This window comes from Littorina saxatilis, linkage group LG16, assembly GCF_037325665.1.
Source record: "Littorina saxatilis isolate snail1 linkage group LG16, US_GU_Lsax_2.0, whole genome shotgun sequence".
Taxonomy (NCBI): domain Eukaryota; kingdom Metazoa; phylum Mollusca; class Gastropoda; order Littorinimorpha; family Littorinidae; genus Littorina; species Littorina saxatilis.
Genome location: NC_090260.1, coordinates 7,464,997 through 7,480,311, shown reverse-complemented (window position 1 = coordinate 7,480,311; position 15,315 = coordinate 7,464,997). Strand labels below are relative to the sequence as shown.

Here is a 15,315-nt window from a genome sequence, read left to right as displayed (position 1 = left end):
CAAGAATGCGTTCAAGCCACTGGTAATGGTATAGATCTGTCAAACAAACATCATGAACACGTTCTACTCTGCACAGAGAGCGTTACACAGAGCGTTACACAGAGCGTTACACAGACCGTTACACAGTGCGTTGATTGTCGGTATGTGTTCAAGTGGAGGGTCTTATCCCATGTCATGTGGCCAGATCTGTGATGGTGACTGAGTCCATTTTTATTTATTTTTTTATTTTTACTACAGCAAGACTGCATTTAAATTATGTTTGCTGCAAAGTCCTGCAGCAATACTGAACTCAACACACATGTTGAGATTGGTCGACGGTATTAAATGATCTTCACGCAAAAAGTGAACACAATTTATTTATTATACGTGTCAATGTGACCTACTTTAAGTTATGGCCCTCCGATGGCACTCCCAGTTGACCGTCATCGACTTTTCGTCAATTTTTGGAGTTATCATGGCTACACGAGGCATGCACCGAATTGTCATATTTCTGTCCGTCGCGATATAACCTTCAACGGTTGAAAACGACGTTAAACACCAAATAAAGAAAAGAAATGTCCGCACTTGCAGAGTTGTCACCACATGTGACGCTAACAGAGCCGGCTGTGTGGACCGAACAGTGACAGCAACCTCAATTAGCTTGCACGCGCCTTCTGCGTGCCTTCTGCGTGCCTTCACTTCTGTGATAACACAGCATGCTGCATATACATACACATACACATGCACATACTTGTACAGCGGGACCCCCCCCCCCCCCTTTCAAGACAAACACAAATCTCAGAAAAACAGGTCTCAAAAAGGTGCGAGTTTTGAAAAGGATGTAAATTTATAGAGGTAACGAAAAAAAAAGTCTGAAAATGTTAAAGGTCCTTGTGGGGAGTCCCTAATTGTTTGTATATATATATATATATATATATATTTCTTAAAGAGAGGTTCTATTGTATTGAACATGACAGTGTCTGAAACCTGCGGTGGGACACACGCGCCCTGTGCATGTCTTCATCATGCTGATAAGAGGACGGGGTGGACGGACGGTGGAGGACGGGGTGGACGGGGTGGACGGGGAGGACGGGGTGGACGGGCGCGGTGGCCTAGTGGATAAGACATCGGTCTGCCAAACAGAAGGTCGAGCTTCCTGGTGGGTTAAGGGTGGAGATTTGTCCGATCTCCCAGGTCAATTAATATGCAGACCTGCTAGTGCCTTATATCCCCCTTCGTGTGTACACGCAAGCACAAGACCAAGTGCGCACGGAAAAGATCCTGTAATCCATGTCAGAGTTCGGTGGGTTAGAGAAACACGAACATACCCAGCATGTTTCCCTCGAAAGCAGCGTATGGCTGCTTAAAAACGGTCATACACGTAAAAGCCGTGGGAGTTTCAGCCCATTAACGAAACAAACAAACTGAAAAGAAGCATGGTTTTAAGCCTAGCAAACTGACCGCCTTTAGGCACTTGGCGTCACAACGATATTACTGTGTGACAGTTATTCTAAAAACTTGCAGTCACACTAAATTCTCCGTGTATTGTGGTGCTACTCTGCTCCACTCGCACTTGCAGTCACGACTGTTACTTTGTGACAGTTACCGTGTGCACATGCAGTCACACCAATCACTGTGTACATTGTGGTCAGTTGCGGTCAAGAGGTGCTCTGCTACCGAGCCTTCATCATGGAGTTGCAGAACGATTCTTCTTCTAAAGATGGTACGATATTCTTCATGTTTCATTGACAAACACATTGTCTCAAATGTCTGGTGCGATATTCTTTATGTTTCATTGACAAACATTGTCTCACACTTCTGGTAGGATACTATTTATTTTTCATTGATGACAAACACATTGTCCCACACGTCTGGTGCGATATTCTTTATGTTTCATTGACAAACATTGTATCACACGTTTGGTGCGATATTCGTTATATTTCATTGACACACACATTGTCTCAACGTCTGGTGCGATATTCGTTATATTTCATTGACACACACATTGTCTCACACGTCTGGTGCGATATTATTTATGTTTCATTGACGAACACATTGCATAAAACGTCTGGTTTGATAATCATGTAAACACACACACACACACACACACACACACACACACGCGCGCGCGCGCACGCACGCACACTGACACACCACACACTAACACACACACACACACACACACACACACGCACGCACACACACACTGACACGCACACACACACTGAAAAAAAACCACATACACACACACACACATAAACACACACACACAAACACACACGCACATGCGCACACACACACGAAACAAAAAAGCCACACACAAAAAATGACCAACCAACAAACAAGAAAACATAATAAACACACGAAAACACAACAAAGTTGAGTAATTGAGCAGGGACTGAACCAAAAGTTGGTGAGCCTTGCATGCATGGTATTCTAGCGTCACATCCCATGACGTAGATTTGCTTTATGTCTGTCATATGATTATAGAATGTATACTGTTTGTTGTAGTATGTCTCATTGGTTTTACTGAATAATCGCACAACAGCCACAATCGACCCCAATATCGCTCTTTCTTTGCCGAGAAAATTGTTAAAGATGTTAATGTGGGCGGGGATATATATTATATAGCTCAGTTGGTAGCGCGCTGGATTTGTATTCAGTTGGCCGCTGTCAGCGTGAGTTCGATCCCAGGTTCGGCGGAAATTTATTTCACAGAGTCAACTTTGTGTGCAGACTCTCTTCGGTGTCCGAACCTCCCCCCGTGTACACTACATTGGGTGTGCACGTTAAATGTAGCCAAGTGCTAAGATCCCACGATTGACAAAAGGGTCTTTCCTGGCAAAATTGCTTGGGCACAGTTAATAATTGTCTACCTATACCCGTGTGACTTGGAATAATAGGCCGTGAAAGGTAAATATGCGCCGAAATGGCTGCAATCTACTGACCGTATAAAATTTCATCTCACACGGCATCACTGCAGAGCGCCTAGAACTGTACCCACGGAATATGCGCGATATAAGACTCATTGATTGATTGATGTGTGCGCCATTAGTCCGTTTCGCGACGTTCGTCAGTGTGTTTAAGTTGAGAGAGCGCAGCTCAGCCTGAATAACAATGTTTCCTATGTTAGTTTGGTTGCAAGAACTGAAATCTTATCAGTGCCGCTGTTTCTCAGTTCAGTGTTGCGAGTCAATGGCATATATATACACCGACTTCGAAGCATTTGATGTTTCAACTTTTATACCATCGCTATCATCATTGACATAATTATATCAGACCCCTGATACCATGAACGATCAGTATGTTAGTGTGTCAAGTCTCCCGGCCTTGACCTTGAGTTCAGCTGACAGTGGATGAGAAGATACACAGCCTCGGTGTTCTCATCAGTATGACCGTGACACATAGTTCTTATTATGTAATTCAGTCTCGGTGTTCTCATCAGTCGACATAGTTCTTATTACGTAATTCAGTCTCGGTGTTCTCATCAGTATGACTGACATAGTTATTATTACGTAATTCAGTCTCGGCGTTCTCATCAGTATGTCTGACATAGTTCTTATTACGTAATTCAGTCTCGGTGTTCTCATCAGTATGTCTGACATAGTTCTTATGACGTAATTCAGTCTCGGTGTTCTCATCAGTATGTCTGACATAGTTCTTATGACGTAATTCAGTCTCGGTGTTCTCATCAGTATGTCTGACATAGTTCTTATGACGTAATTCAGTCTCGGTGTTCTCATCGGTATGTCTGACATAGTTCTTATTACGTAATTCAGTCTCGGTGTTCTCATCATTATGTCTGACATAGTTCTTATGACGTAATTCAGTCTCGGTGTTCTCATCAGTATGTCTGACATAGTTCTTATTACGTAATTCAGTCTCGGTGTTCTCATCAGTATGTCTGACATAGTTCTTATGACGTAATTCAGTCTCGGTGTTCTCATCAGTATGTCAGTCTGACATAGTTCTTATGACGTAATTCAGTCTCGGTGTTCTCATCAGTATGACTGACATAGTTATTATTACGTAATTCAGTCTCGGTGTTCTCATCAGTATGTCTGACATAGTTCTTATTACGTAATTCAGTCTCGGTGTTCTCATCAGTATGTCAGTCTGACATAGTTCTTATCACGTAATTGAGTCTCGGTGTTCTCATCAGTATGTCTGACATAGTTCTTATGACGTAATTCAGTCTCGGTGTTCTCATCAGTATGTCTGACATAGTTCTTATGACGTAATTCAGTCTCGGTGTTCTCATCAGTATGACTGACATAGTTCTTATGACGTCGGAGTTCAGTCTGACGGCAAAAGGAGGACACTAGTATGATAGGACCACTGCAGCCGGAGGTTTGTTTCAAGTATGTTTTCAGACCAGCTGCCTGTATCTTAAAACATGACTAGCATATTTTAACTCATTGTCTCCCAGGTACGGATATGGGATATATCTTTATTTACACACAATATGGCTCTATCTGACCACGTACGGATTTATCAGCTCAGACTGTTAGCTTCAGTCCGCTTCCTGTAACGTCGATATAACGCCTGCCGGCATTCCAGCGTGTTGATACACAGTTGCAACACAGTTACTACTATTCTGACCGACCTGCGGCAGCACAGCTAGTCTCGGCTAAAAAAAAAAATTAAAAAAAACTTGGTCAAAATAGGTGGGGTAGAAAGTGACCGTCTTGCTAAAAGTAAAAAAAATGTTTGCGTTTGTCGTTTGACGTCACAATTCAATCGTACCCGCCCGTATGACTGTTCACCTACTCAGAACGTAGTAGTAATAGTACAGGACGGATAAAGGAGTAGATCGACCGGCGCTTCTTGATACAAGCCCCTGTGCCGCACACGACACTGATCGAAGTGAATGTCCACGGCCTGAAGCGTGTGCCTTTCTTTTTATATTTAGTCAAGTTTTGACTAAATATTTTAACGTAGAGGGGGGAATCGAGACGAGGGTCGTGGTGTATGTGTGTGTGTGTGTGTGTGTGTGTGTGTGTGTGTGTGTGTGTGTCTGTGTGTGTGTGTAGAGCGATTCAGACTAAACTACTGGACCGATCTTTATGAAATTTGACATGAGAGTTCCTGGGTATGAAATCCCCGAACGTTTTTTTCATTTTTTTGATAAATGTCTTTGATGACGTCATATCCGGCTTTTCATGAAAGTTGAGGCGGCACTGTCACGCCCTCATTTTTCAACCAAATTGGTTGAAATTTTGGTCAAGTAATCTTCGACGAAGCCCGGGGTTCGGTATTGCATTTCAGCTTGGTGGCTTAAAAATTAATTAATGACTTTGGTCATTAAAAATCTGAAAATTGTAAAAAAAAAATAAAAATTTATAAAACGATCCAAATTTACGTTTATCTTATTCTCCATCATTTGCTGATTCCAAAAACATATTCGGATTAAAAACAAGCTCTGAAAATTAAATATATAAAAATTATTATCAAAATTAAATTGTCCAAATCAATTTAAAAACACTTTCATCTTATTCCTTGTCGGTTCCTGATTCCAAAAACATATAGATATGATATGTTTGGATTAAAAACACGCTCAGAAAGTTAAAACAAAGAGAGGTACAGAAAAGCGTGCTATCCTTCTTAGCGCAACTACTACCCCGCTCTTCTTGTCAATTTCACTGCCTTTGCCATGAGCGGTGGACTGACGATGCTACGAGTATACGGTCTTGCTGAAAAATGGCATTGCGTTCACTTTCATTCTGTGAGTTCGACAGCTACTTGACTAAATATTGTATTTTCGCCTTACGCGACTTGTTTTTCTTTACACCTGTTCCTTTGTCCCGTTGTGCTCTCACACCGCCCCGTCCCTGCACTCGCTGCTCCAACCGCCTCTGAATTTTGTTCCGCTGCCAGACTTGTCGATTTTACAGACGCTCCAGGGGGGGATGTCGGGTCGCTGCGGTAAGCTACCCTCGGAAGATGACACTGCACTTCTGCTGAGTCACTTCGACGGTGTTCAGTAGTGGGTCTGTCCCAAGCTAACGGACGCAGCCCACTACCTACTATGCCCCCTACTAACGACATTGACTGCTAAGTCGCGGAGCCAGACTGAGTGAGGGTCCCCTCCAGAGAGCAGACCGCCACCACGTCCCTCCGTCGACTTCCCAGAACGTCACACGTTGAAGACTGACAGCAGAAGTACTATTCAGGGAAGGAAGGAACAGGAACACTGAGACCAAGGTCACCATGAGAGCTCCGGGCATGAAGGGCCACAAGAGCAAGGACAATTTATAATTTTGGATGATAAATGAGATGAGGATGATTATAATGATGATGCTATGGATTTCCAATTTGGTTTGAGACTACGTGACAGGGCAGCCTCTCTACGCTTACTGTCATAATATATCCTGGCCCGAGAACTGCCGCACCTGCGGTGTTGGTCAGGTATACAGAACCTGAGCACCCTCAAAGTCAGTCGCATTCGTTAAGTGAATGACACTCGGCTGTGTGATCCCAGCCTTCCCATAGGAACCATAGCACTTCCACTCTGGGTAGGAGCCGACCGTAGCCCGAAAAACCCACATGACCCTCAGTGATGGGATTCGAACCCACGACCTCCCGGCCCACAGCCCGATGCGCTAACCACTGCGCTACGGGGGCCGGTTGCGTGTGCCTTTATGCTCCACGTGACAAGAGCACGTTCTTCACAATCTAGGCACTAAAAGTTCAAGCGACAAAGGCTTTTGATATCATAAAGCGGTGCGGAACATTTTCCCCCGTGGTCGAATAAAGACTAATATATAATACGCTTCACTTGAACTGTGAACTAGCTGTACAAAGTAAATCGAGGTGTTTCGTTTGCAAACCTGAGCGGCTGTTCACAGCCTCGAGTGTCACATAAGCATAAAAAGTCATTTCAGTTAACCAATTACGGATGCGTTTCATTTACACGAGGATTTGAAGCCAAAGTCGGCGCAACCAGGAAGGGAGACAACAATGTCGATCTTACTGTATGCGACGACGGTACGCCAAGGGAGACAACCATAGCAGCTATTTTTTTGGATTAACTTGAATATCAACACTGTGGAGCCGAGTTTCCTTGTTGGCCCTAGCATTAGGATTCAGCAAGCTGTATATATATACAATATGAATGGACACAAATAATTGAGTAGGCGTAACTTTGAGACTTAATCCGTCAATTAGTTTCACAAGAATTATTCTTTGCTTAGGTGTAAGAAACTTGTGTAAAAAACTAGTTTAAAAAACAAAGAAAGTAAAGAACAAGTCGCGTAAGGCGAAATTACTACATTTAGTCAAGCTGTGGAACTCACAGAATGAAACTGAACGCACTGCATTTTTTCACAATGACCGTAGTCCGCCGCTTGTGCATAACGGAGTGAAACTGACGAGCCTGTTCAGCGCGGTAGTGGTTTCGCTGTGCTGCATAGCACGCTTTTCTGTACCTCTCTTCGTTTTAACTTTCTGAGCGTCACTGTTTTTAATCCAAACATATCATATATATATATGTTTTTGGAATCAGGAACCGACAAGGAATAAGATGAAATTGTTTTTAAATCGATTTCGGAAATTTAATTTTGATCATAATTTTTATATTTTTAATTTTCAGAGCTTGTTTTTAATCCAAATATCAGGGGCTCACATCCATGAGAGATGGCATAGGACAAATGTCCTGGACAATGTAAAAGCGATAGGACATTTGTCCCGGAAAAAAATTAATAGGACCTTGTCTCGCAACAAAACGGACACTAACAGCATGGTTTTGTCTGCTTGGAGAGACACATCGTAGCAAATCAAACTACTGTAAATTGGAAAGTACTGACAATTTCCAGATCAAATGAAAGCATAATCGGACAATAACCCCTTTGTGACAAAAACAATAGGACATATATATGTCCTCTTGCATGAAAAATGTATAGGACATTTGGAAAAAATATCCGTGTATGTCCGATGTCCGACGTGGATGTGAGCCCCTGAAATATAACATATTTATATGTTTTTGGAATCAGGAAATGATGTAGAATAAGATGAACGTAAATTTGGATCGTTTTATATAAAAAAAAATATTACAATTTTCAGATTTTTAATGACCAAAGTCATTAATTAATCTTTAAGCCACCAAGCTGAAATGCAATACCGAAGTCCGGCCTTCGTCGAAGATGGCTTGGCCAAAATTTCAATCAATTTGATTGAAAAATGAGGGTGTGACAGTGCCGCCTCAACTTTTACAAAAAGCCGGATATGACGTCATCAAAAGTATTTATCGAAAAAAAGAAAAAAAACATCCGGGGATATCATTCCCAGGAACTCTCATTTAAAATTTCATAAAGATCGGTCCAGTAGTTTGGTCTGAATCGCTCTACACACACATGCACAGTTAGTCAAAACTTGACTAAATGTAAAAATAGAAGAAGAAAGAAAGGCCACTGGATTGTGAACTGTGAATTTACAACGCGAAAGTTCAACACTACCCAAACATGATATTGTCATAATGTGCTTCCCTTTAATATGATAAGTAACTTTCAGCATTTAAATTGCGTCAAGGCTCCGCCCAATGCATAACGTTAGTAAATCTGGTGCTACGTGCGCCTGTGGTTGCCCGTGACATAATCGAGTGCATCTGCACCGGAAGAGACCGTAAAGGGGTCAAATATGGCGACGTACATCGAATCTCATGACTTGTGAAACCAAAACATTACATAAACGGCCTGCTGAGGGCAGCGTTCCTAGATTCCTGCAGGGTCACCGGGTAGTTCTTATAATCTTCATGAATATTCATAGAGTGATCGTCGAGGCAGCATGAATGATTCAGCAGAAGACGGGATTTCTAACCGGGCTTACGATGAGGCATTTCTGAGAGACTCGCACTTTACTGGCGACAACGATGATGAAAATGACGGCCTGATGGAGGACGAAGAGACAAAACTGTTGGCAGACGACAGGGATCCTTACACAAGAGGTACTTCATTTTCGGTGCTTGTGTTAACAAGGTTTTTGTGTTTGTCGGGAAACAAGATAGTAAATATCAGGAAGCCAAATTGTTACATGGCAAGACTGGTCGTCAGCGGAGTAGGGTACTTGCGGGTACTTTATTCACTGCACACATACATGAAAAATTCCACACACATAGTTATGGCTATTCGTGTATATCTGTGTGTGTGTGTGTGTGTGTGTGTGTGTGTGTGTGTGTGTGTGTGTGTGTGTGTGTGTACGTACGTGTGTGTGTGTGTGAGTGTGTTTGAGAGACAGAGAGAGGGAGCTCGGAGAGTCCTAACCTAGTTGAGAAGTGAGAGTGATAGCGATACCGAGGGATTGAATCATTATTTGTTTATTTATACGCGTTGTGTACATACTGCATGTGCGGAAGTTTGGAGAGCGACTTTTTAAGTTGAGTTTACTAAATATTTGAAGATTTACTCATTGAGGGACGTGCTGATCCAAGTGAACAACATTCTAAACGGATTGGATGATTAGATTTAAAACCCTTCGCAGCGGGGATATAGCTCAGTTGGTAGCGCGCTGGATTTGTATTCAGTTGGCCGCTGTCAGCGTGAGTTCGATCCCAGGTTCGGCGGAAATTTATTTCAGAGTCAACTTTGTGTGCAGACTCTCTTCGGTGTCCGAACCCTCCCCCCGTGTACACTACATTGGGTGTGCACGTTAAAGATCCCACGATTGACAAAAGGGTCTTTCCTGGCAAAATTGCTTAGGCACAGTTGATAATTGTCTGCAGAATCTTCACCTTGATGAAGGCGGCAGTCTAAAGAAAGAAGAAGAAGCTCTTTGTAATACTAATAGGCAAATTTGTATTAGGCCAAAAATAATCAGTTATGGCGCTAGTATTTTTTTAAACCGGTACGCAAACTTTTATGATGTAAACAGTCCAGAAAAAACTCAGAGTACTGGTTTTATTGTTCTTCCAGCAAAACAAACCCCGGTAGGACTAAAACACAACTGGTAGGTCAAACCGGCAGCCAATTTTGCTCCGGTAATTTCTCGTTTCAATTGGTAAAATACCGGTAATTACCGGTTAACGTCAATACTGATAATGATATGTTTGTTGCTGGTGTTAAGGCCGACAAATAATATATTAGCCAAGGGAAGTATTCACTGTGAGTGTGACTGTGACCCCCCCCCCCCCCCCCCCCCCCCGGTCCACTTCAGTTATGTTTCATTCTAACTTCTAGTTCTATTTTCCAAGATTCCTTCCCTTTGTTTGTTTACTTTTTCGCATCCTTAATTAGGCACACACACAAAAAAAGTCTGTTTACGGTATCCCGACCGACCCTATTTTTTCGCGCGACCCTGGACTTTTTTTGGCATTTGAGAAAAAAAAGGTCTTTGTTTTTTGGCAAAATAACTTAAAAATGTGTTTTTTTGGAAAAAATAAATTTAAAAAATCCCGACCTACCGACCCTTTTTTGTGTGTCTATGTTACCGTAAACAGACTATTTTTTTTTTGGGGGGGGGGGGGGCCTAAGCCTCCCTTACTCATCTATTTGTTTGTTTTTGTTAATGAATCGTTTCATCTGTAGTTTTTGACTCACATGCGAAGCAAAAGTGAGTCTATGTACTCACCCGAGTCGTCCGTCCGTCCGGCCGGCCGTCCGGAAAACTTTAACGTTGAATATTTCTTGGACACTATTCAGTCTATCAGTACCAAATTTGGCAAGATGGTGTATGATGACAAGGCCCCAAAAAACATACATAGCATCTTGACCTTGCTTCAAGGTCAAGGTCGCAGGGGCCATAAATGTTGTCTAAAAAACAGCTATTTTTCACATTTTTCCCATTTTCTCTGAAGTTTTTGAGATTGAATATCTCACCTATATATGATATATAGGGCAAAGTAAGCCCCATCTTTTGATACCAGTTTGATTTACCTTGCTTCAAGGTCAAGGTCACAGGAGCTCTTCAAAGTTGGATTGTATACATATTTTGAAGTGACCTTGACCCTGAACTATGGAAGATAACTGTTTCAAACTTAAAAATTATGTGGGGCACATGTTATGCTTTCATCATGAGACACATTTGGTCCCATATGATCAAGGTCAAGGTCACTTTGACCCTTATGAAATGTGACCAAAATAAGGTAGTGAACCACTAAAAGTGACCATATCTCATGGTAGAAAGAGCCAATAAGCACCATTGTACTTCCTATGTCTTGAATTAACAGCTTTGTGTTGCATGACCTTGGATGACCTTGACCTTGGGTCAAGGTCACATGTATTTTGGTAGGAAAAATGTGTAAAGCAGAAGGTCAAGCATGTGAGTCGTATGGGCTTTGCCCTTCTTGTTTGTTTCTGTTCTATTGTCTGTCTTCTTCTTTTCCTACTTGGTTTATAAAATATTAATATGCCTGTAGAAGACCCTGGCCTAGCGCAGGGATGGCCTGAAGAAGACCCCTGAGGGCAGGGATGGCCACATCATCCGCCTGGTCGCCAGGGGCGAGTACAAAATCCGCCGGGCTAGAAGAAACCGCCTGACAACTCGCCCGGCTGGCCAATGAACATTCTGGTCGAATGCAACCCTTTTGGTTGTAATATTGGGGTTTAAAACCATATAAACACTGGAAATTTCTGCCAGGCTAGTGACTTTCTTGAAGTTACTCGCCCGGCTGGCGAGTTTAACCTTCGCCGGTGGTCGTGGGTCCTTGTGGACTCAGAAGAAGGGTGTTTAATTGCAAATATCTCAAACTAGTAATAGGAATTTTTTAATGAGCTTTTAAGAATGCCTCAGGCACCTAAAAAGCTCTTATGTCCGAAAAGATCATTACATTTCAGCGAGAAGTAATTTTTTTTAAAAAGGTCATGACTCATATTTAGACTACAAACATCTTGGGGCCGTGCGGACCCATGTTTCTCAAAGAAGGAAACAAGAAGCATGGGTCCGCACGGCCCCACGATAACTTCCGCGTGCAGTCGATAACCCGGCTGGCGAGTTAAACTTTCGAGATTAGGCCATCCCTGGGTTCAAAGGTTGCTGTTATTTGTTTCGTATTCTTTGTTCACACATTCTGCTGCCATATTTCAAATTAGAATGTTTGTAAGTGGCAGAAAAAAGAGACTACATTTTGACATTTCTGTGCTACTGCTAGAAGAGAACTTTGTTTAAATTTGACTTCCCTTACTTTGAAAGCAAGGGTTGAAGCTTATTTTTACTTGTTCATATACATACAAGGATGCATTCACTGTGTTAAAGTCAAACAGATGGCTTCTCTTCAGCATTACAATATTAAAATAAGGTTTGGTCGCACCTCCCGTGGTGTCCACCTCCCCAATTAAACCTGAACCACCTGAATTTTGTTTGGGGAGATTTATATAGCGCTTAACGTTCTCTAAGCGCTTTACATATTAATTTCTGCCGTGTGAGATGGAATTTTTTACACAATAATTATATCACGCATTCACATCAGCCAGCAAACCTCCAGCCTATTAGGGCGAGCATTCACCTTTCACGGCCTTTATTCCAAGTCACACGGGTATTTGATGGACATTTTTATCTAGGCCCATACAATTTTGCCAGGAAAGACCCTTTTGTCAATTGTGGGATCTTTAACGTGCACACCCCAATGTAGTGTACACGAAGGGACCTCGCTTTTTCGTCTCATCCGAAAGACTAGCACTTGAACCCACCACTTAGGTTAGGAAAGGGGGGAGAAACTTGCTAACGCCCTGACCCAGGGTCGAACTCGCAACCTCTCGCTTCCGAGGCAAGTGCGTTTACCACTCGGCCACCCAGACCTGCTGGTTATAAATATATATGATCCCTCCACCCAGGCTAGGCCAAAGGATCCCTAATGAGGTTTTTTTTCCTCTCCAGTATATTACCTTTCCATAGCAACAGCCCATATTAACTTATTACAGAGTTCTAGATGGTCGAACGTGTAGCAAAGACCTGCACGTGTAGATATTGCGTCTCCAGTGACTCACTTTTTTCTCCAATGTTCAAAATGCATATATATGTTGTTTTGCTCCCACCAAGACTGCAGAGCTTGGCAAACGTGTGACTTAAAAACTAGATTTGATGATCGACGTTACCCGTACACGTTCCCGTACACGTCCTGAAAAGTGCTGATCTGGATCTTGCTATTAAGCCTGTCCTTCACTCGTCGACTGCGTTAAGTTATACTTTGCGAGTGAACGAAGCTTTAGCACCGAGTTTTCTGGAGAAAAACGTTGCAAAATCTTCGCTTGGTCGACTTCTGATTCAATGAGGGACCGCCTTAAATCAATCACGTGTTGTTGGTCCTGTGTGTCGTGTAGTCAGGTTGACATGTATACATCAATCACTTGTTGTTGGTCCTGTGTGTCGTGTAGTCAGGTTGACATGTATACATCAATCACTTGTTGTTGGTCCTGTGTGTTGTGTAGTCAGGTTCACATCTACACATCAAGCGTACCTTCCAAGTTGAGAAGTATTGATGCCTAAAGTACAACACAGTTAAGGCACAAAAAAAAAAATTGTTTGTTTCTGGTCACCTGACCAACCCTAAATTTCGGCGCCGACCCAAAACTTTTTTTTTCCAAACTCAAAAATTGTTGTTTTTTTTGGTGGTAAAGGACAGGGTGAGAAAATGAACAACAAAAACGTGTGAAAACGAAAGTCCACTGACGATTTGTAAATGTGTTGAGTGTCTTGTCTCTATGTATAGTGAATCCAGTCTCTTTGCGCGATTTTTAAAGTTAGTTTTATTGGTCTACATTCGGGGTAAAAAAAAATTAAAAAAAAATTTAAAAAAAAACCCTACCTACCGACCCTATTTTTTTTTAGCCATGTTACCAGAAACAGACAATTTTTTTTTGTTGGCCTAAACACAGTTAATGTGCACACAACACAATTAAACACAGTTAATGTGCACACAACACACCCAAACATTCCATGCCTTTCATTCCACACCAACTGTTGAACAATGTGCCTTTCATTCCACACCAACTGTTGAACAATGTGCCTTTCATTCCACACCTGCTGTTGAACAATGTGCCTTTCATTCCACACCAACTGTTGAACGATGTGCCTTTCATTCCACACCAACTGTTGAACAATGTGCCTTTCATTCCACACCTGCTGTTGAACAATGTGCCTTTCATTCCACACCAACTGTTGAACAATGTGCCTTTCATTCCACACCAACTGTTGAACGATGTGTTTATGGAAGGCATCAATGTATATATATATATATATCATATATAATAATTATATCATTATGGACATAACAACAGTGGAGCACTTTGTGCTATTGTTTCACTCTCTGTTGCGGTTGGCACACGTACACAAGTACATGAAGTGCAAATTGTGTTGACAGTTGTAGCTTGTAGTTGTACTGTTGTATTCAGTGGAAAAAATGGCTGTGCTATAATGGCCAAGGTGACTGGAGGAATGTATGAAACGCTACTTGATCTCGCTACTGACAGAATCTTGGAGGGTGAGGCATGCATTGTGCTTTGCATCCTTCACTGCTTGGTTGAGTTTGGTCAAGGGCTGGTAGTGTTATACTGACATAATCTTGGAGGGTGAGGCATGCATCGTGCTTTGCATCCTTCACTGCTTGCTTGAGTTTGGTCAAGGGCTGGTAGTGTTATACAGGAGTCAAGGGCTGGTAGTGTTATACTGACAGAATCTTGGAGGGTGAGGCATGCATCATGCTTTGCATCCTTCACTGCTTGCTTGAGTTTGGTCAAGGGCTGGTAGTGTTATACAGGAGTCAAGGGCTGGTAGTGTTATACTGACAGAATCTTGGAGGGTGAGGCATGCATCATGCTTTGCATCCTTCACTGCTTGCTTGAGTTTGGTCAAGGGCTGGTAGTGTTGTACAGGAGTCAAGGGTTGGTAATGTTATACAGGAGTCAAGGGCTGGTAATGTTATACAGGAGTCAAGGGCTGGTAATGTTATACAGGAGTCAAGGGCTGGTAATGTTATACAGGAGTCAAGGGCTGGTAATGTTACACAGGAGTCAAGGGCTGGTAATGTTACACAGGAGTCAAGGGCTGGTAATGTTATACTGACAGAATCTTGGAGGGTAAGGCATGCATCATGCTTTGCATCCTTCACTGCGTGCTTGAGTTTGGTCAAGGGCTGGTAATGTTATACAGGAGTCGAGTCCAGAGATTTTACTCGTGGAGACATTGCACTGAGAGTAGAGCCATTATCCCCAACTGTCAGTTTCAAGGTCTCCAATCTCGGCTCTTGCATACTGGCCCTGCTTCTTTCCAGCTCCTGAGCTTTCAGTTTGACTCTTATGGTTTTTCTCTTCTGGCAAGCGTTATGTTCTGGACGTGGTATATTGTTTTATTTGAGCGCCTTGAAGACTTTGTTTCAGGGGGTATAACTGTGTCATGTGAATTAACTTGAAG

The 15,315-nt window shown here is 42.4% G+C and overlaps 1 protein-coding gene across 2 annotated transcripts in view; it reads left to right on the top strand.

Moving 5' to 3' along the window:
* Positions 1-1,590: 1,590 nt before the first annotated feature.
* Positions 1,591-15,315, top strand: part of LOC138950291 (synaptic vesicle glycoprotein 2C-like) — a 32,250-nt gene continuing 18,525 nt past the window's right edge. Inside the window, exon 1 of one of the 2 annotated variants that reach the window (XM_070322040.1) lies at positions 1,591-1,702. In XM_070322040.1, coding sequence (XP_070178141.1) covers positions 1,669-1,702 — 34 coding nt within the window. In that variant the 5' untranslated portion in view covers positions 1,591-1,668. Of the gene's footprint in view, positions 1,703-8,530; positions 8,921-15,315 lie in introns of those variants that run through there. The other variant, XM_070322039.1, reaches the window with a different exon arrangement.